The sequence below is a fragment of the Canis aureus genome, chromosome 19 (assembly GCF_053574225.1).
Source record: "Canis aureus isolate CA01 chromosome 19, VMU_Caureus_v.1.0, whole genome shotgun sequence".
Classification (NCBI taxonomy): domain Eukaryota; kingdom Metazoa; phylum Chordata; class Mammalia; order Carnivora; family Canidae; genus Canis; species Canis aureus.
This window is the reverse complement of record NC_135629.1, coordinates 18881479-18904846: the sequence shown is the minus strand read 5'-3', so window position 1 is coordinate 18904846 and position 23368 is coordinate 18881479. Positions and strand designations below refer to the sequence as shown.

The following is a 23368-nucleotide window of genomic DNA, read 5'->3' as shown; positions in this document are numbered from 1 at the left end:
ACTCTCATTCATATATAAGCATCTCAAAGACATGAGGATCAGTAGGTAGACACAGCAAATTCAATGGAAAGTTCAATTAAGATACTTGTTTATGGAATCCTCTCAACTGAGATTTCCTCCAAAACATAGGGCCTGAAATAATATTGTCACATAATAAAAATCCTTAGATATGTGCAGTTATTTTACAAACTAAAACTTTTTATGATTCAAAATGCCAAGAACAAATATATTCTGTTTATATGAAAAAGCATAAGACAGACTGAGAAGTTACTGAAAAATTGTTGACTTCCATAGAATCTTGTTTTAAGAATCATTCCTATGGGACTGAGTTAGAGTGTTGTGTTTGACTAAAAAGTTTTGCTTTGCCTTTTAAATTCATAAAGCATGAATGGCATACTGATAAAGTTACAGCCTTTTGTTTTAAATTTAACTTGTTTTAGACCATCAGAGCAAAGCAGCTTTGAACTTCATCAAAGTCATTATGTTCAAAGATGAAATTTATGTTTTTAGCTGCACTATTTAGTTATGAAATAGCACTGCCTGTAACTCACACCAAACTAAGCTCCTACTAATTATAGCACAACAGTTTAAGCTAATTAGTCTTTAGTGATTTTTCTTTTCAGATACAGCCAGCAACGCTGAGTTTCATCCTTAACATTTTCTACATTTGTTTAATCTTTCTTCAATTTTATTTTTCCAAGCCTCAATGTGTTCTTCAAGATTATAATCTAAGAAAAGTGAAAAATCTGCTACCTTTTCTGCTGATAGAGAAAGAAGTAATCCTTTGTGGGGGGGCAATATGGTCAATTTCTGTAATGGAGAGCAGTGTAAAAAAAGAAAAAGAAAGGGAAAAAAAAGAACTTTGAGTTCAAGAGACACACTGTCTTGTTTCTTTTTTAAGAGAACAAGGTAGCATCATTTATAATCTAGTACTATCCTTTTAATTTCAGCATATCTGCTCTTAGCATCTGTGTTAGAGGTCACTAACTGGTGATACCTGGGCTATATCTGGTCTTTAGACTTGTTTTGTTCGATGCAGAATGAAGACAGAATTGGCCTATGCAGTGTTTTCATTAAAAAAATTAAGGTTAGTCTCTAACATTTAAAAAGTCAGGACATTTCATGTAAAGAATGATGGATTCCGGTTTATCTTGAAAAGTGATTAGCTTTGGTAACAGTGTTCCTGTATTTTCTCATTTGTTATTTCATCCACTAAACAAATACTGGCTGCGTGAGCATCTACTTAATTCCAGGCACACTGTCAGGCTCTATATACAGCAGAGAAAAACACAAACAAGTCTTTCAATATAGTAAGGGAGTTAAAAGTAAAAAGATGTCCAAAGTCATATAAGGATCAAGGCTGTGGTGAACATACAGAGGATCGAAAAGATTTGCTTCTCTCTTGTCTTTTTAGGAATTCACATAAAACACTGACCTGGATGAAGTGAGCAAGCTGTACAGGTCTGATAGAAGCCCTGAGGTAAGGACGTTCTTAGCATAGAAAGGAAGGGCAGGGTTAGTGGGGTTGGATTCAAGGACACAATAAGCAATGGGAGGAGATCACACATGGGAAGCAGGAGAGGGCCTTGGGAGCTAGGGTAATCCAGTGAAATTAGGCTCATTCTAATGGAAAACTGCTAGGGGTTTAAGAAGAGACTGATTTTACAAGTGTGGAATCACTCTACTCCTTGGATGGAGAACAAAATATTGTGGGCAGTGGCAGGGATGGGAGTGGCTGAGTGGCACCATGAAGAGATAGGAAGTAGGAGGCTATGTGAGAAGGCTGGCTAATACAGCATGGAAGGTGAGAGGTGGACATGACTTGTGTTCCAATGGTAGCAGTGCAGGGAATGAGTAGTGGTGAGCTCCTGGGTATATATATATATTTTTAAAGATTTTATTTATTAGTTAATGAGAAACACAGAGAGAGGCAGAGACATAGGCAGAGGGAGAAGCAGGCTCCCTGCAGGGAGCCTAATGCAGGACTTGATCCCAGGACCCCAGGATCACAATCTGAACCAAAGGCAGACGCTCAACCACTGAGCCACCCAGGTGCCCCAGCTCCTGAGTATACTTTAAAGGTAAAACTAATAGGATGGATTGATGAACAGATGTGGAAAGTGAATAGCAGAAAAAGAGCTCAAGGATAATTCAGCTTTGCAGCCTGATCCAGTGCAGCAAATGCGTCTTTTGTGTGGGAGGGGCATCAAATGAATTTTTTTTATTCCAGCATAATTAACATACAGTGTTATATTAGTTTCAGGTACAATATAGTGATTCAACAATTCTAGACATTATTCAGTGCTCGTCACAATGGCGGGAAAGGAGAATCCTAAGCTCACCTTCTCTCACCGAGGCACCTAGGTAAGAGCCACATCAATGCAACTAACCCAGAAAATAAATGTGTCTTTTATCAAAGTGGTGAACACCGGAGAGGAGCAAGGTTAACAGGAAAATCAAGATTCTTGTTTAGAGGGATCCCTGGGTGGCGCAGCAGTTTGGCGCCTGCCTTTGGCCCAGGGCACGATCCTGGAGACCTGGGATCGAATCCCACGTCGGGCTCCCGGTGCATGGAGCCTGCTTCTCCCTCTGCCTGTGTCTCTGCCTCTCTCTCTCTCTGTGTGACTATCATAAATAAATAAAAATTAAAAAAAAAAGATTCTTGTTTAGAAATGTAACTGTGAGATGTCTACTGATATCCAGAGTAGAACTGGCAGGTGGTTATTTGAGCCATGAGTTTGGGAAGAGATCAAAGCTGGAAGTATGAATTTAGGAGTAAATAAATGACAAAAACTGAGGAACTGAGCAGTAAGCACCCCCTTTAGAAAAAGCATGCCATCATCTCTGGCCCATTCTAGACTTTACTACCCCTTATTGCTTACTCCAAGCTTGTTTCACTCATTGATGTTATCTTCCTAAGTAACCAAATTGGATAGATATTATTAAAAAGCCTAAGAAACGGTAGAGACATCTAGTTCTACAAATTGCCTTGCAGTGTTGGTTAAAACACATCAAAAATTAAGTTGAATGCTGAGCTGGGCAAAAAAGTAAACTGCAAAGCAGAGCAATTAATTCCAGAGCTTATGCTGGGGTTGCCAGGACAGTGGAATAAGGATGTGGCCAGTGAGAGCATTAGGCTTGGCAACCTGGGAGCTGAGGCTGAACTCTCCATGTGGAAACAGGAAATAAGGTTTTGGGCCTAGGAAGTGACCATTTGGAAATAAGCCCTTCCATACACAGCTGCACACCTGCAAGGCTGCACTCATGGCTAAACTGATTTGTGGACTCACGGAAAGAACGAAATAGTTAACTTATCCTTCTCTCTCTCCTTAGGTGAGGCTAGGGTGCAGGTGAGGGGTTTGCAGGGCACAGATACTTCGATGAAGAATTCATGATGTGGGACCTACACTTCACACTGCTTGGGATTTCATAGCACTAAACATATAGTTGACCCTCATTATTTGAGTTTCATTATTTGTGAGTTTCATATTTGTAAATTGATCTACTCCCTCAGATTTTTTTTGTAAACTCCAAATCAGTATTTGTGGCACTTCTGCAGTCATTTTAAGACATGCATGAAGTGGTGAAAAATTTGAGTCACACCATGTGCACATTCCCAGGTGAGGTTGAAAAGCAATGCCTTCTTGTTTCAGCTTTCATACTGTAAACAAGCATCTTTTTTTTTTCTGTATATTTTGTGCCACGATTTTGGCATTTGTGTCCCTTCTGCTGACCTCACTGAATCAGATGGACGCCAAGTATAGTACTGAAATCTATCTCGTATTCTTATACATAAGGAAACTGTTGTGCTTTATGGAAAAAAATATGTTTGTTAGAAAAGCTTTGTTCAAGCATGAGTAATAGAGTTCTTGACCAGGAGTTTAATGTTAATAAATCAACAATATACATTACATAAGATTTCTTTAAACAGAAACATACATAAAACAAGGTTATATATTGATTGGTTGATGATAATGTTATGATCAGAGGCTTGCAGGAACCTAACCCTGTATTCCCCCAAAGAGCAATGGTTCAATATTCATTAATTCAGTGTTAACAGTGACTTTATAGAACACAACTACCATAAATAGTGAAAATTGACTGTTTGTGTTGGGCTACATAGAACCAATATATTAAAATAAAATTGTTCCCAGGTTGGTTATATCCCTGAGGTTCCTGGCAAAAGCAATAAAACCTTCTTAAACCAAGGCTAAAGAGAGTCTCATGTTGGCCTGGGTAAGTAGAAATTTTGCTAAAGGTCATATTCACATCGCAGGGCACCTGGGTGACTGAGTTAGTTAAGCAGGTGCCTTCAGCTCAGGTGTGATACAGCCCTGGGATCCAGCCCTGTGTCAGGCTCCCTGCTCAGTGGGAAGTCTACTTCTCCTCCTCCCTCTGTACTCCCCCCCAACCTACCGCTGGCCACTGCACTTGTGCACATGTGCTCTCTCTCTCAAATAAATAAGTAAATAAATATTTATTTTTTAAAGATCACATTCATATCCAAAAATATAAACATGGGAATATTTTTATATTCCCAACGAACCAACAAATCACAGGTTAACACTGGCAATATCCTGAGCTAATAAAACAGTATCAAAGAATATCTAAATACTTAAGAGTTCTAACAATTAAAATAAAGAAAAATGGGGTTGCATGTCAAACCATCAGGAACACAAGATGCTCTGAAGAGAGAACAGAAACATAGAAAAAAAAACCTGATAAAATGTCTAGACAGGGAAAATACTAGAATTAAAAACTCAGAGAGTTTAATAGTAAATGAGGCAGAGATTAATTAGTGATGTGTAGGCTAAAACTAAGTAAGTAACTCTGAGCACTGCAGAGAGATGTGGAGACAAGCCAGTTAGCAGATATGCAGGAGAGAGTGAGAACTTTCAAAATATATTCAAAAGGAAACCAGAAGGAGTAGAGTTGCCACGGGGATAAATGAAACTGGAAGATACCTGCTGAAAAATTTTCAATTGCCATGAGACATGTATCCCAAGATTCAGGAAATCATATCATAGAACTGTGTAAGAATGGTAACTGTTGATCCTTGTATAGCATGAATTTTGTGCTAGGCACTGCTCTGGATGCTTGACATACTTTAGCTCCTGTAACCTCACACCTGATGAAATAAGTCCCACTGCTCATCTTTGCTCTATGGATGAAGAACTGTAAACACCAAGAGCCTCAGTGTTCGTCCGAAGTCACATAGCTGGTAAGTGGTGGAGGTGGGATTTGAACCCATCTAATCCAGCTCCAATCTCAGAGTGTAGCAGTACATTTTGCAGTGAAATTCTTTTTTTGAAGAACAAGGGCATACAGACACACTTTTAGGCCAATGGGAAAAGAGAAAACAAAATAGTACTGACCATCAACAGAAACATACTAAACAGATTTCTCAAAGATACAGATTTCAAAGAAGGAAAATGAGCCCAGATACAAGAGAGAGGGTGCAAAAATGACACGGTAAACACGTGAGTACATCTGAAAAAAACACTGCGTGAAATAATAAGGCTTCTACAGAAAACACATACATATTTAATTCCTCTCTTCCTCTGAGATAGTCCCCAAACTAGGATCTTCTTGCAGTGTAGAGGTATTTTTGGAAGGCAAAACTCAAAGACAGGAAAAGAGAACAGCAAACTGCAATATCAACTATAGAACCCAAAAGACAGAAGGGATGGTTAACCAGTTTCGCATCATGAAGAAGGAGGACTTTTAGGCTCATAGCAAGAAAAACCTAGAAGTGGGCAGATTTGTGGGCACAAATCTCAAAATGCTTAAGAATGGAGACAGCAGGCACATCTTAAAAAGGAAATGAAGGTGGAGAAGGTGGTAAAGTAAGAATTTTAAGCAGCAGATGCCCAGATCACCTGTCTTCCCCTCTACGACCAACAGAGTTCCATTCCACATCAAAGAAGAAGCTTATTGTCTAAAGGGAGTAAAACGCAGGATGTCTTGACTAGACATTACTCAGCAGATCTTGTGACATGCACTGTGAGGAATCAGGTGGATTAAATAAATATATGTGCCCTGAATACTGAAATCATTTAGGCCTTTTCCCTCATTAGCAGTAGCTATTGCCATCCAGGGAGAAGACTGGATTTTTTTTTCCTCCCTCTGGGAAATCTGAATTACCCAAAGGGAAGAACTAAAAGCCCTGCTAGCAAGAGGTTTCTGATGAAATGAGCATCAGTATCATTAACCTCACAAAGACAAGGTCCACCATGAAACTGAAGATTTCTGTCAGGGATGAGTTCCCCACACTGTTAGGTCTGTGCAAAACAACCAAAAGTTACCAGATGTATACAAAAAAATTCTTATAAGAAAGATTGAAACCAGCCAGCATAAAACAGGATTGAAGCTACTTGGAAAAAACACTTTGTACAGGGGAAGAAAATATAAAGGAAGAAAACCATCACTCATGGGACGCCTGGGTGGCTCAGTGGTTAAGCATCTGCCTTCAGTCCAGGGCGTGATCCTGGAGAACCGGGATCGAGTCCCGTATCAAGGTCCCTGCATGGAGCCTGCTTCTCTCTCTGCCTATGTCTCTGTCTCTCTCTCTCTCTGTGTGTCTCTCATGAATAAATCTTAAAAAAAAAAAAATCACTCAAACAACTTCATATATACATGAAAAGATATTACAACTATTAAACTAGAAAAAGACATAAAGAGGAAATTTAAAATGTGAAAAGTCTCTTAAATTGCAAACATAAGACAGCATGTATTAAAAATTCAGTAGAACTAGTCAAAGGAAAGATCTCCAGAACAGATTTCAAGAAGATATAACTGACAGGATATATGATGCATTTCAATATCTGAGAGGACATTGAGAAGCTAGCAAAATTTTAGATGACAGAGTATAAAACCATAGAAAATCAAGAAATTAAAGAAAAAAAAGATTACTAATTTCTGGGAAAAGAAAAATTAGGCACAAAGGAAAAATAACTAGCTATTATATTTGTTACAAAACTTAGCTCTGAATATCATTTATAAAGTCATCACTGGGTACTGAATTCAAATTTTGATCCAGTAAAATCCTACAATAATATGCCCTAAGTGACTGCATATTCAAAAATTAATCAATTGGAAATTAGCTTCTTCCCAGCCCCCTAGTTTCAAAAAAAGGCAGGTGAAATATTTATTCATTGTGAAGATTTGAATGAGGGCGACTTGAAAACTGACTGATTTGTGCTCATATGAAGCTCTATCCAGTCAGAGTACAGTAAGTGGAATAAAATGTAGATTTCCGTTTTTTTTTTAAATTTTGTGCTTTTTTTTTGTAAAAGTGATGACTTTAAAAATGCTGTATTTCATAAACTGTTTTTAAGAGTGATGACTTTGGGATCCCTGGGTGGCGCAGAGGTTTAGCACCTGCCTTTGGCCCAGGGCACGATCCTGGAGACCCGGGATCGAATCCCACGTCGGGCTCCCGGTGCATGGAGCCTGCTTCTCCATCAGCCTATGTCTCTGCCTCTCTCTCTCTCTCTCTCTCTCTGACTATCATAAATCAATAAAAATTTAAAAAAAAGAGTGATGACTTTAAAAATGCTGTATTTCATAAACTTCATAAAAAGGCAACCTCACTTTGCTGTGGTGGTATGAGAGTGTTCTAGCATCAGTTACCATCAAGTAATGCTTAAAACTAAAAAATCAAGAAGTAGCAACATAAGTAAATTATGTATTTTAAAAATGTGTTATATAAGAACCAAAGAGTTGAAAGTAGTTTCCTCTCAGAAAGGATAAATCAACAGGATATGGGCAGAAGCTGGACATTTTCCTCATAAAACAAACAAACAAACAAAAAAACATAAAAAAAAAAAAAACAACAAGAGGGGCACCTGGGTGGCTCAGTGGTTGGACATTTTTTTGGCTGAGGGTGTGATCCTGGGGTCCTGGGATAGAGTTCTGAATCAGGCTCCCCACAGGGAACCTGCTTCTCCCTCTGCCTATGTCTCCGCTTCTCCCTCTGTGTCTTTCATGAATAAATAAATAAAATCTTTTAAAAAAGCAAACAAGAAACTATGTCGAAGTTTATACATGCTTACATTATTTAGTTCTGAAATAAAAGAAAAACTAGAAAATAAAAGGAACAGGATCAGTAATGTCTAATTCATGGCAGTAAGAATTTCAACAAAAATATTTGATAACAATACTACAGTACTCTGGAGAAGAGCAATATAGTTTAAAATACTTCAAAGTCAGGGCAGCCCGGGTGGCTCAGCGGTTTAGCGCCACCTTCAGCCCAGGACCTGATCCTGGAGACCCAGGATCGAGTCCCACGTCGGGCTTCCTGCATGAAGCCTGTTTCTCCCTCTGCTTCTCTCCCTCTCTGTGTCTCTCATGAATAAATAAATAAATAGAATCTTAAAAAAAATAATAAAAAATAAAAAACTTCAAAGTCCTCTATCGTCAGAGATACTGATTAACTTTAGACTTTGTGGGATCCCTGGGTGGCACAGTGGTTTAGCGCCTGCCTTTGGCCCAGGGCGCGATCCTGGAGACCCGGGATCGAATCCCACATCGGGCTCCCGGTGCATGGAGCCTGCTTCTCCCTCTGCCTGTGTCTCTGCCTCTCTCTCTCTCTCTCTATCATAAATAAAAAAAAAAAATTTAAAAATTAACTTTAGACTTTGTTAAACATGCATACTGAAATTTCTAAGGTAATTACTAGAAGAAAATAAATAAGGTGTACAACTTTCAATCTTCCTAAGACGGGGGGAGATTCTCAGTCAGTCCAAACAAAGAAGAAGAACACACACAAAAAATCAGAACATATTAATAGAGCAAGATTAATATATTAACAGTTAAATTCTAAGGCAAGCCATTTATTAGGGATAGTTGGTCACCTCATGTTAACCAAAATATTACTATTATAAATTTTTATTCATTAATAATTCACTAAATACACAAAGAAAAATACAGAAATACAAGGATAGGCAGAAATCTATCACTTTATGAAACTGATTGATTAGATAAAGCATCAGTAACGAGATATACAATTCCAATGAACATGGACAACACTGCTTTGAACAGTGGGGCAAAGGTTAGAAATCAGTAAAAAGAGGTACTTGGGTGGCTCAGTTGGTTAAGCATCTGCCTTCAGCTCAGCTCATGATCCCAGGATCCAGGGCCCGCTCACTGGAAAGTCTGCTTCTCCCTCTGCCCATCCCCTTCCCACACTTCTCTCTCCCATGCATGTGCTCTCTTTCAAATAAATAAAATCTTTAAAGAAAAAAATAGAAATCAGACAAAAGATGACTAGAAAAAAACACCACTGGGCAGCCCGGGTGGCTCAGCGGTTTAGCGTCACCTTCAGCCCAGGGCCTGATCCTGGAGACCCGGGATTGAGTCCCACATCGGGCTCCCTGCATGGAGCCTGCTTCTCCCTCTGCCTGTGTCTCTGTGCCTCTCTCTCTCTCTCTCTCTGTCTCTGTCTCTGTCTCTCATGAATAAATAAAATATTTTTTAAAAAGAAAGAAAAAGCGCCACTATGTTTGGAAATTCAAAAACATGTATCTGATAATTCAAGGATCCAAGAGAAAATCATAATGATATTATAACACATATAGAACTGAACCATAATAAGTATGCTATATGTCAAAACCCTGGTTTACATTTAAAACTATAATTTCAAGAAAATTTATAGCCACACATATTTGTGTTAAAAGAGAAGAATGGGAGGAAATAGCCTTATAACTTAAGTGATTAAAAAAAGAACAATAAAATAATCTAAGAAGTTGGAAAGAACAATAAAACGAATGAAATATAATGATTCAAAAGTGAACAGTAATGCCAAGTTCTGAAAAGTTTGATTAAAAAGAGTACTAAAATAATACTTAGAATGAAACAGGGAATGTACATATAGATGAAACAAAGATAAGTTGATAATAAAAGGAAATGTTTTGAAACGACTTTTTGGCAATGCTTTAGAAACCATAAAACAAAGGATGCAATTCTTAGAAAAAAACCCTAACTCTGCATAAAGAAAAAGACCGTATGATTACTTCTACAACTATTCAAAAGATTCAATCAATAGTTAAAACATTTTTCTCAGTGAAAACTCCAAGCCCAGGTGGTTTTATTCATAAGTTCTACTTCTTATTCAAATAGATAATTCTACTATTTCTCAAATTTTTCTAGGTAATATAAAAATAATAAATACTCTTCAGCTCCCTTTTAGAGGTGAAAATAACTTTGACACTAAAGCCAAGGAAAGGATAGTATAAGAGAAAATAAAATCTCCCCCATGAATACATATGCAAAAATGCAAAATAAAATATTGGCAAACAGCTAATATCCATTTATTTTAAAAACATACATAAAAGCCAAGGTGAAACTAACCCAGGAATAGGAGGTTGGTTAATAATTAAAAATTGTTTACTACAGTAACCATTTAAAGAAAACAGCACGAATATCCTAGTAAAAGTAGGAAAATCACTTAAAAGAATAAGGCATTCATGATAAAAACTAACCTAGAGAGGATCTGCCTTAACTTGATAAAGAGTATTTACAAAATCTACAGGACATATCATATCAAATGGTGAAATGTTACTTAGTTCATCTTCTTTAAAATCTGAAGCAAAATAGGAATATCTACCATCAAAGTATTTAACACTGTATTAGGCTAGAGAACATGCAGTCATATAAAAAGATATAAGGCTTGATAAGGAAACAAAAACTCTCATTATTTACAGATATTATAATTCTCCAAACACATCCAAAGAAACCAGAGACAATGACCATACGATATATTCAGGTTGGTTAAGAACAGACTCTTCGATCAATGGGGCTGCTAAAGTTAACATCCATATTGGAATAAAACAAATGAGTACTTCTACCTTACATGATATACAAAATCAATTCCAGACAATTAAAGACTTAAATATAAAGAGCATAACATAAAACTTTTATAAGTACATTTAGGAGAATGTCATTACCGCTTCAGGATAAGGGAAAAAAAAATGTTAAACTCATAAGAGAAAATAAGCTATATGGGACGCCTGGGTGGCTCAGTGGTTTAGTGCCTGCTGTCGGCCCAGGGCATGATCTCGGAATCCCGGGATCAAGTCCCACATGGGGCTCCCTGCGTGGAGCCTGCTTCTCCCTCTGCCTGTGTCCTGCCTCTCTCTCTCTCTCTGTCTCTTATGAATAAACAAATAAAATCTTTTAAAAAACAGAGAGAACATAAGCTATAAAGAAAAAGATTGATACTTTAATTCAAAATTAAGAATACTTGTTTATCATTTGACAGCATGAAGGGGGAAAAAAATTAGCCACTAAAAAGATGATGATTAATTCAGTGTACAAAAAACTCCTAAAAAAAAAAGAGACTATCATATAGTTAAAAAAAAAAAATCAAGATCACAGAAATATAAATGATCACCAAACACCAAAAAGGAGCTGAACATCATTGTCATCACAAAAATGAAAATAAAACCATAGTGAAATACAATTTTATGTTCACCAGACATGCACAAATTAAAAAAACGAACAATAACAAGCATTAGCATGGATGTAGACGAACAGATACTCATAAACATAATGTTGAGGAAACAAAAATGTTGTAAAATGCGTGTATGCTGTATGATGCCACTGTATAAAAGTTTAAAAGATTAAAAAGGGGGCAGCCTGGTTGGCTCAGCGGTTTAGCGCCACCTGCAGCCCAGGGCGTGATCCCAGAGACCAGGGATCGAGTCCCACATCAGGCTCCTTGCATGGAGCCTGCTTCTCCCTCTGCCTGTGTCTCTGCCTCTCTCTCTCTCTCTCTCTCTCTCTCTCTGTGTCTCTCATGAATAAATAAATAAAATATTTTTAAAAATAAAATAAAAATAAAAGATTAAAAAGGTAAAAACAATTTAACATGTGGTTTAGAAATACACATGTGTATTCAAAGAATAAAAAACACTTTTAATTCAGAACAGTGAATACCTATTGAGAGGGGAAGCGAAGGAAGAAAATGTCAGGTGGGGGAGCTAGCAGGTAGGTTTAATTGTACTTCAAATGCTTTAAATCTTACATGGTAGCTACAAAGACATTCTTCACAGTTTTTCCATTCCACTTGTATGGGTAATATAATTCATGATTAAAAATACACTGCACCACAAAACGACCAAAATAAAAACATTTTAATAAAGAATTGTAAGAAATTCAGGAATAAGACAAATAAAACTGATTATTAATAAAGCAAAGAAAGATTATTTGGGGAGTTTGGAGGTACCATCCTAACCTGCTGCGATTGGAATTAAGAATTTGGAAAAACATTTTCAAGTATATTAAGAGAGTATCAAAATTATACAACGAAACAGAACAGCAGATAATTGAGAAAGCCTAGAATTCAAACACTGAATCACTACATATTTCTCCCTTCCATAGGTTTCCTAACTGTTCCACAAATAATCTACCAGAAGTGGTTGAGAATCGCTACAAAATGGAGACTTCTTAAATTATGGATGGGCTTTCCACTTTGATTTTTTTACAAACACTGTTTTCAAGCAATTTGAAAATTAAGGTAAAATTTCTTTGTTTTTTCACCAGCGTTAAAGGGGTCCATTTACTTTTGTTTACTCATTTATCCATGAAGCACATTTTATATATTTTCCCCATGACTAATAGAAACAAAAAAGTATTACTAAGCATGCAAACATAATCAAGAGAGGAGACAGCTAGTAAACCACTAGAACATTTTTCCCTGACAACAGCTTACCATCCATTTGCATGCAACGAAGACCATCAAAATTCCCCTGAAGTCATGAGCATCTTTTACTAATACAAGACTCTTGATCCTAATTCTTTCTTTAGTTAATTTATCACATCCCTTCAAAGCTGCCAAGTTAAAGCAGTGCTCTCTTACCCCTGGTGATTTGAAACCTCTGATATAGTAAAATATCCCCCACTACTTTTGCCACTGTCTTTGGTTTCTTTACCAGAAACCTATCTCTTAACCATATGTATTTAAAAATACATTTTTTACCTTTCCAATCTTATGTGGCATTAGGCTAAGAATACCCAAAATTCCTTCCTGTAACTTCCTGAGAACACTTATGAACTACCCCCACCCCTGCCAACTGCAAAACCAGACCAAACCAAAGAATCTCACTGTCCAACAAGACTGCTAAGCAAGCCCATGCTCAAGCATCGGAACAAGTAAAACCCAAGGGACTAAATGGTTCATCCTGGGTTTTCTTTATATTCTGTCCCTCGTTTGCCACATGTATCCGGACAGGGCACATCCGAAGGAAGAAACTCAAAGACAGTACCAGACAGTACCAGACAAACAAACAATGGGCATTTTTCTGTGTAAGTAAGTTTTTACTGGGTGTGCAGAGACTGAAAGGTCCAGTCACTCCTATGCAGGCCCATTTCTCACTGATGTGTCTACACAGAGCAATCTGGAGGGATAAGGTGATGCCTTCCTCTAAGATGAAGAGCATGTTGCTTGTTGCTTGCTATAAAAGAGACGGGATCTCTTATTCCAGTGATCCTCAGCTGTGAGAGCAGCAGCTATCCCAGTCATTTCTCATTGCCTCCATGGGACTTGAGAGCAAGGGGAACTAAAGCACGTTGCTTGCTGTGCTCTGAGTAACAAAGTTCTTTGTCACTGACCCAAGAAGATCACGTCTTATGCTAGCACCCGTGAAACAGCAACAGGCTGTGGGACCCGGGAAATTAAAAAAAATCCCCTACCCCTGGACAAGCAGAGCAGGACTGATTCCATTTTGTGCTGCACCCGCCACCTCCTGTATGACCCCCACATGACCTGCTTATTGCTTAAGGCGCTGCCCCACCCTAGTCAAGCCATTGGGGTTGGGCGCACCCTAATCGGAAATCGGCTCAGAACAATGTAACCCTGCCTTGTGCCCACCAAAGCTGCACGCCAATTCTGACCAAAGTAATAGGCCAGCTCAAATGGATACTATAGGGTAAAATGTAATTCAATTGGCCACCTGCGTGTGGACCAACATGACTGTGCAACTTTCTGCATATGTTACAATCCCACTGGCCCCTATAAAGCTGCTACTCGGGATCCCTGGGTGGCGCAGTGGTTTAGCGCCTGCCTTTGGCCCAGGGCGCGATCCTGGAGACCCGGGATCGAATCCCACGTCGGGCTCCCGGTGCATGGAGCCTGCTTCTCCCTCTGCCTATGTCTCTGCCTCTCTCTCTCTCTCTCTGTGTGACTATCATAAATAAAAAAAAAAAAAAAAAAAAAAGCTGCTACTCCTCTTAGCCTCGGGGTCCAAGTACCTGCTCTGCTGTGTCCGGTATACTTGGACCCAAGCTCGAGCTTGCAAATAAACCCTCCTATGTTTGCTTCGGTGTCGGCTCCTTGGTGGTTTCTCGGATTCTCAATCTTGGGCACAACACAGGCCAGCTTATTAGCTTGTAAGTAGGGTAAATAAAATCCCAGACTTAACAATTTTATCCCATTTGCCTATCAAGTACTGGCCAGGAAGTAGGGGAAAACTGGAAGACACATGATATAATTTTAGAAGTATTTACAAAAAAGTCATAACTCTATGAATGATAGACTGAGAAAAAAAATCTTTTAATTATACTTTTTCAGATATTACAAAGTATCAAGAATCTATAACAGAAAAATTCCACTGTCTAAAAGGAATAGCACATTTGATGAAAGACTCCTAAAATAGGGACTTAAACTAGGAATTCTACATTCTCCTACAGATCTGAGAGAAGAATCTGACTTCTGCATCTAGAGAAGCAAGCAGAGTCAGGGTAATCCACTGACATCATCTGTTGATAAGGGTGGGCTTTGGATAAAATTGGCTTTAGAATGTATTGAAAATATTAAGCATAAAAATGAAAACACTCATCGAAAGTCGTAAAAAAGACTGCCCGTATATCAAAAAAAGTACTTTAGGAAACTGACTCTATCTTCGAAAGAACAAACAAATAGATGTGGCCTCGGTGAATCAGGAACAGAAATTCATAGGAAGGAACAGCCGGAGATAAAAAGTATTTCAAGAAATAGAACCCAAAAATCTGATATACAGAGTACCAGTGCCTTTTAAAAATATAAATAAATCATACATAATGCTAAAAGATAGAAAAGGAAAATTTTCTGAACTGTGTATAAAATATGCAGTACAATAAACCAATTTTTCAAGTTCTAAGCAAAGTAAATTAAAAGAGAGCTAAACCTACCTGTATGCTGGAAATATGCATGTTTTTAACTAAAGGGATGAAGAAAAAAATGATCTCATATGCAACTAAAAAGTGAGACAAAAAAACAAACAAAAAAGCAGTTGGTGGTTGATCTCCCAAGAAATATAAGGGATTCTGATCCCAGACCTGTATTCAGCAACACTAATTCTAAAAGATAACAGAACATCACATTGGAATTCTTTGCCAGTTTTGGGATCCAACCTTTGTACCAACCAAAAAGTGTCTTCATATATAAGCCAATATAATGATTCTTTAAAATGCAAGAGGTTCAAACACAGTGATAACTATGAAATATAACTCATTGTTAAATATTTAAAAATTGAGAAATTAAAAAAAAATAGAATGCAAGAATGGGAAGAAGTCTTGTGGCTGATATTGCAACTAGGTAAAACATTGATATTTCATAGATTCTGGCAAAATTCTGGTTAAAAACAATATGCACATATAAAATTATTCATGAGAAAAATACTATACGTATACTTATTATATACATATACACATGCGTATATACATAGTACCTAACATATATATGTATGCCTTGTGTGTATATATATGTAAGAAAATGACATATATATGAAAATGGCATAATAAGAATTTAAACCAGTGACCATAGAAATCACCAAGATAGCAAAGTATATATAATCAGGAGGAAAACAGGAACTGAACTTATCTAAGACGGAAGGACTCTGAAAAAATAATTTAGGTTTAAAATTCTGGCTACTAGAGAAGTATATACAAAACACCAGTGAACTTAAAGACAAAATTAAATTTGTATAGTATAAATATAATACCTAGCCCTCAAAAGACCCAGAGAAGATAGAGCTTTAAGTCAGAGAACCAGAGGAGAGCCTGGGTGACTCAGGCGGTTAAGCATCTGCCTTTGGCTCAGGTCAGGATCCCTGAGTCCTAGAATGGAGCCACGCATCAGTCTCCCTGCTCAGTGGAGCCTGCTTCTCCCTTTCCCTCTGCCTTCTGCTCCCCCTGCTTGTGCGCATGAGCGTTCTCTCTCTTTCTCTCTCTCTCTCTCTCTCTCTGTCAAATAAATGAATAAAATCTTTAAAAAAAATAAAGTAAATCAGACAACCAAAAGCACTGTTCACAGAGGAAAACAAAGGAAAGAACAAGTATGAAAAACAGAGCACGCAGAATAGAATATCAAAAGCAGAACCAACCACTGTCATTATAAAACAGAAAGCTACAGAATAAGCCATGCATTAAATGGCACATCATCAATTTATTAATGGCTTGTGGCCGTGGAGGGAGAACACAGCCACATTATAAGCACACATGCATTCCAATTTCAGGATTACTGAGGTCTAAAGAATGAAGAGAAACCTCAGAACCAAGATAATCCTGATAATGCAATTCATACAAAATATACCGCCATAACAAAGGAAGAGAATCTAGTAAGAAGAAACCAAAAGTAGAAAGTAATCAAAAGATGTGTCCAAAAGAGAAAAACTCAATGAGGTCTCTGGTCCCAATTCTAAATTCACTAAAGAAAGAAAGTGATTTTCTCAGGTTGGGCCACAAGTTCACCCAGGTCCAATTAACAGAGTACAAAGTTGACTTCCAGAGCTAGGCCTCAGAGAGGGTTGCCCCAAAGGTTGCTGTGAGCTGGGCAAGATGCAGAGGAAGGTCAACAAAATGTCACATTCTTTTCTTTTTCATTGTCTTTGCTCCTAAAACATTTTCACACCTGACAGATATAATTCTCTTATATCAATGCTCTCTGAGAGCAAGGACCTTGTCTGACAATCTTTTTTATTTTCTTTCCAGTTCAAACACAGTACATAGAGTAGCTACTCAATAAGCATATCCTTAACGAGATTCTTTTTCCTGTCCTTAACAGAATCCTTACAAAAACAGTACCCACTTGCATTTTAGGCTCTGCTTTGTACAGTACACAGAGATCCAGAAGATCATACTGAATTGTTCCTCAAACTATTTATTCAATTAATAAAATCCACATATTGCTTTTGAAATCCAGAATGACCACACAAACTCAGTTAAATATTTTTAAATGCTGGACTTGCTAGACATTGTAAGCATAAACTTACAGGCAAACTGGAGTTTAGCTTCTCTGCTGACAATGGTTCCAAGTGAATTTGTTGCAAAACACTGATAATTTCCTGTATCCCAATTTCTGTTGGGGTTAATAACCACAAGATTTCCTCCGTCCAACTTATACCGATATTCCATACTCAGATTAATATCGCTTCCATTCAGCTGCCATCTGCAAAACAAATGTCAAGGTTTTTCCCCACTTAGTATATTTATATTTTAAAAAACCCTATGGGGTACCTGTGTGGCTCCGTAGGTTAAGTATCTGCCTTCGGCTCAGGTCCTGATCTCAGGGTCCTGGGATGAGGAGCCCCATATCAGGCTCCCTGCTCAGCAGATAGCCTGCTTCTTCCTCTCCCTCTGCCTGCCACTACCCCCCACTCCACCCCCGCCCACTTGTGCTCTCTCTTTCTCTCTGTATCAGAAAAATAAACAAAATCTTTTAAAAATATAAATAAATAAATAAATAAATAAATCTTACATTATAAAATCCACTTTAATCATCACCTCTCTTACAAATGAGAGGTAAATATATTATTCCATTGTGCCATATCTGAAGCTCAAACATGGCCTACTTAACAGAAACCAAAGCTTAAAGCATAGTAAAAAGCACAACAGAATCACATCTAAAAGTTAAATATTTTTCACACTTTTCAAAAGAGGTGAGAATAATTTGTTCATGAACAAATTAAGCTAAGTCCATATAGGCAAAGATGAAGCAGAAAGTGGAGGTAATTACCTCATGTACTTCAGGCCAATCTCATGCTGCCAATGAAGGGGGAAAAGAGCACACTTCTTTGATTTATTCAGACTGACTGAGCACATTTAATAAATTAATTGGATAAGTGCTCAACTATCCATTTCAATTTATCTGGGTAAATACCTATCCCTCAGGCACTCTCCACTCTTCTCAGCCATCACAATGCTATTTACTAAATGGTACACTGTGGTAAAAGACCCTATATACTACCTAGGGGGTCTCAAACAGTAAAGGCACTAACCCCCAGAGCCATATTTATCAATGGGAAGCCAAAAGAATAAAAAGGGTGGGGGGAGTAATTTTTAAACAAGAGTTTTTAAACAGAAAAACCAGGGTTTTTAAAAAAGATTTATTTATTTGAGAGAGAGAGAAGGAGAGAGAAAGAACAGGCAGAGGGGCAAGAGGAGAGGAAGAGAGAGAATCTTAAGTGGACTCCCTGCTGAGTGTGGAGCCTATGAGGAACTCGATCTCAGAACCCTGAGACCATGACCTAAGCTGAAGTTGGACGTTTAATCAACTGAGCCACCAAGGTGTCCCCAGAAAAAAACAGTTTTTAAACAGTACGTATACTTGACACATCAAAGTAGACTTCGCCTTTAAAAACTCAGAAATATCCCATAATTTCAAGAACACATACATTGTATAAATTAGAGCCCATCTACCTCCTAGAAGACTTACTTTTTATTACAAAAAGAAACTGCTATCAGTTCTATAAATTTTTGTGTATTATAACAATCATCTCAATTACTCTTTGTAATTTTAAGAATGTGAGTAATCTAGTAGTCATTTTATAGATGATGATTTCAATAAAAAAGCTGAATGAGATGTCCACTGTCCCCAAATTATTCAGTACTGGATTAGTAGTAGTACTCACTTGAAGTCTAGCTCAGAATTCTTTCATCATGTCATGTGCCATCTAAAAGTTGCTGTATTTATATATAAAATATTTAACCTGAACATATGACATGCTCTAAAAGTAAATAAAGACATGAAATGTTAACATTATCACAAATGAAAGTATGCAATGTCAAATGAAATATATAGTTGTGAAATGTTTGAATTTAGTATGTTTAAGTCTCATAAACAATTGTGAAACATTTTATAAAGTGCAATTTGATACCATTTATATACATTTGTTTTTAAAGATTTATTTATTTACTCATGAGAGACATAGACTGAGAGAGAGAGAGAGAGAGAGAGAGAGAGAGAGGCAGAGACATAGGCAGAGCAGAAGCAAGCTCCTTCCAGGGAACCTGATTAGGGACTTGATCCCGGATCCCAGGGTCACAACCTGAGCTGAAGGCCGACACCCAACCACTGAGCCACTCAGGCGTCCCCCATTTATATAAAGTTTCAAAACATATAAAATAATATTAATAATGCATGAAACATATTTTAAAGCATGAAAATGATAAACCTCCACTTTAAGGTATTTTAAAGCTCTCATGGAGAGAAAGTGAAGTACGTTCAGGGAGCAAATACTAGGAAATTTAGGCTTTTGGTTTTATTTTGTGAGTAGTGGTTATATGGATGTTTATCATTGCAGTAGATTATATATCATTTTCTATATCTGAATAATATATAATAAAGTTTTCATGATAGAAGCCATAGGAAATGAACAAATGTATAAGTTTAGTTCCACATTTCAATGAATTCTCAGGCAGATACAAATATGTACACAAACCACATATGGAAAACATAGTCCTAAACATGCTGGGCTTGACTTTCACAGAATAAAACAACAGTAAATCACAAGTGGGTGCATTGAATTTTTAAGCTGTAAATATTTGTCAGTTTCTGACAACTTTTAATTTAATGCTTGCAGTGGGAAAAACTTCTCTAAACTCAAACCAGAAAAGACATAGATAATTTCACATATTTTTGAACTGAAGACTCTCATGGCAAAGGGTACTTGTGTTTTTGTCACCTACAAAATACAGTTTGTATGGGAGAAAAGGGATTTTAGTTCTAGAGTTAGACTGCTTATGACCTAACTAAGTATGTCTGATGGCTTCATTCGAAAATTCTGCTTTTGTGTTTAGCTGATGAATAATAAAGGTACAGTGGCTATGTGGAAAATTGTAAAGATAAATAAAAATATGGAGAGGCACTTCTTCTAGCCTATTTAATAGCTGGGAAGATTTAAGAGATCAAAAAGTATGTGGGAAAATACTTTATTTCAGTTGTGTCTAAGATCTAAAAGATATCATCCCAAAGCTTTGACTAAACAACTAAAATGGGAAACATCTTTTATGCATAACTGTTTCTTACTTCCTTTAGCTCAATCTTCATCATAGACTGACTCCCTAGATTATTTCATTATGTGAAAAGGCAAAATCTACTCTCTTTTAAAATATGTTTCTACTATCGCAAAAGAGCACCCTTGCTTTAGCTAACTCTTCAGAGCTAAGATATACACGACATACCTGAAAGAATGCTAATTTTAACAAAGTGATAGATTTCTCTCCTTATTAACACTATTCATCATTAAATGGACCTAATCCCCAGGTGGTATAAAATTTCTCAATATCTTATTAAACATTAATTGTTTTTTCCCTTTTTGAAAGTATGTGGATTTAAAATGGCTGTATTTATTTAAACTCTGGAATGTGTGAGGAACCTTTGGGCCTGAAATTCCAAAAATTATCATATCCTGAGAAAATAGTGTACTTAAGTTCCCAATGCAAAGTATTCATATTTGGGCCTGATTTCCAGATATTTCTCAGATTTTCTTTGTACAAGAAACATGCGGAAAAACTGAAGGCATACACACATACTCCTTTTACAAATATGTGTCCAATAAATCTACAAATTAGATTAATTTTCTTTGCAGTGAATTGTAATCAACTGTTCAGAGTTCATGAACACGTAGTAATAAAGTGTGACAGGTGAATGGCATATTTAGGTCATGAATTTGGGAAGCTTTTAGAGGTAGATACTATCTTTAGTTTTTGCACATTCACAATTTCTTATAAAAGGTGCAGATGTCCACTTTTAGGAATAAAATGTGAAGTTCATGAGAAACTCTATAAAGTTTCGGAATGAAATCTTCTTGAAATGACAAAATTGTTTAAAAATTCATAAAAGTAACATTTGCATACCCAAATTTCATTCCAAAAGGCTTAATGCAGTGATCTGGAACAAAAGAAGACAGCCCCATGGCTCTGGGGCTGCATACACCAGCATTTCAATACTATAACATTTACATTGTGCTCTAGAAACAGACTAACCTTGTAGCTTTAGCTCAGTGGTAAATGTCATAAGATTAAGCACCTTTGTATAATCATCATGTTGTAACACTCTTGAATGATCTTATAAGTTCACTGCCAGCCTTCAGTGTTCAAATGCTCATTCTACACAAATTAGGATTTGCTTTTAGAAACCACAAGTGAGAAATGGTTTAATATTCATATTTCACAAATCTACTGATTCTCAAGCAATGAGCTCTCATCCCCTTCTATTTCTTCATGGGGAGGTTATATGTTAATTTGCTTCCGGGCCGATAAGTACAAGTTGGGAGATGGAATGAGAAGTCCTGGGCTTCATGCTCTGCTGGAATTCCTGAGACAACATGAATCTGATCAATCCACTTCTCCTAAAATCTCACCTGTATCTTCTACACAACAGGGTGCTGGTACCTCCTCACTGGAGAGAGGCTGGGCAGGTGGAGTAAGGAGATTTGGCCAAGCCTGTTCAATGGAATGGTGGAAGTCTATGGCAAATTTCTCCCTAAACATTTTTTTAATACAATTTCTTTAAAACATATATGCCCTTGAGCCAATAGATTTTGAATTTTGAGAACAGCATAAGGTACCTGACATAGAAACTATTTCAACTGGCAGTTACTACGTTTTCATGATGAAAACTATACTTGTTATTTCTGGGAAATAGACTAAAACATCAGTGACCAAATTGCCTTCTAATACAAAAAACAAACTATGTTTAAGAGTGTGTATATGAGTCTGCATGTGTAAGCAAACATGAATTTATACAATAAGTTAAATCAGTATGAAAAGCTTGCTTCTCCCTCTGCCTATGTCTTTGCCTCTCTGTGTCTCTCATGAATAAATAAATAAAACATCTTTAAAAAAAGTATGAAAAGCCTAAATTTTCAGAGTTGAAAAGTGCTTTTGAAAGCATGACCTCTGATGAATGATGACTGTTTCAATCACTGCTGAATTCCCACCACCAGTCATAATAGGTGGTTCACGGTAGGTGCTTATAGAAGTTTTCTGAGTGGAGTAACCTAACCATATCTAACCTCCTCACTGAGATTATCCATATTAGCAATAAACAACTCAAAGATGAAGAATTAATGCATATTTATTTCATTTACTTTATTACTTATTATTTATTTACCTTAGTAGTTATTACAGGAGATGGCAACGCTTAGAGAAAATCTCACTAGCGTGGAACAACAATCATGAATATAAGCACAGCTCTACCTTGTCAGTATAATTTAAGGCACCAAGCCCCAAACAGTGTCTTTCTCTAGAATGTGATAACAAGGTTAGAGACTGTTACCCTGTGAAACTGAAACAAAACTGAGTGACTTCAGGTAGTTTTGAAATAATCCCTGGATATAATTTACCTCACAGCTGATTATACAAAGGTAATCCTTCAGCATATCTACGCTATCACACCAAATCTGGTCACGAAAATGGAAATATAAACAATATACTAGTGAAAAACGAGTGTGACATATTAGACTTCAACATAAAACAAAGCGAGAAGAACAAAATAATTTACTGAAATATTTAGGGAGCGGGGCTAGGTTTGGGAAATAAGCCCACGCTAAACACTTGTTAAATCAACAGGCAATACTTTATTTGGGGTTTGACAGGAAAATTAGGAATTTAATCACAGAAGCAATTTGCGGTTTTAGATGCGGCTTTCAAGTTAATAAGCAAATGCATTTGTGTTCAAATGCAATGTTTGTTAATATGTTTACTGAAGTGATGAGAATAATTGCAGCCCTTGAAAGAATGAATGTTCGAATTTGCATATTCAATACTTTATCCAAAAATAACTAGTTAGGCTTCAGCAATAATTGCCAAAGATATAAATGAGTTAAATTGCAATGCTGTGTTTTTAAAAATTAAGTTTTTAAAATGTGTTTTATGACACAGATTCCCATTTCTCACTCACTGATAAATTTTAAACATATACATTTAAGAAAAAAAACCCACTGGGATTAAAAGCAACTTTCAGTTTGCACAATTATAGTGTGGTTCAAATTGATCAGTGACTGCCTTAAAATTATCCCTACGAGAATTACAGAAGAGGTTTGCTATTCCTGCCTTCTCTGCATCCATGTTTGCTCTTTCTGGTAGCAGTTCCCGCTCACTCCCATCC

The 23368-nt window shown here is 37.0% G+C and overlaps 1 protein-coding gene across 5 annotated transcripts in view; it reads right to left on the bottom strand.

The window, feature by feature from the left end:
* The window catches only part of CNTN3 (contactin 3), a 327555-nt gene that overhangs the window by 189398 nt on the left and 114789 nt on the right, over positions 1–23368 (bottom strand). For all 5 annotated transcript variants that reach the window (XM_077858046.1, XM_077858048.1, XM_077858044.1 and 2 more), the window contains one exon: positions 17250–17425. In XM_077858046.1, the coding sequence (XP_077714172.1) occupies positions 17250–17425 (176 nt within the window). The remainder of the gene's footprint in view (positions 1–17249; positions 17426–23368) is intronic.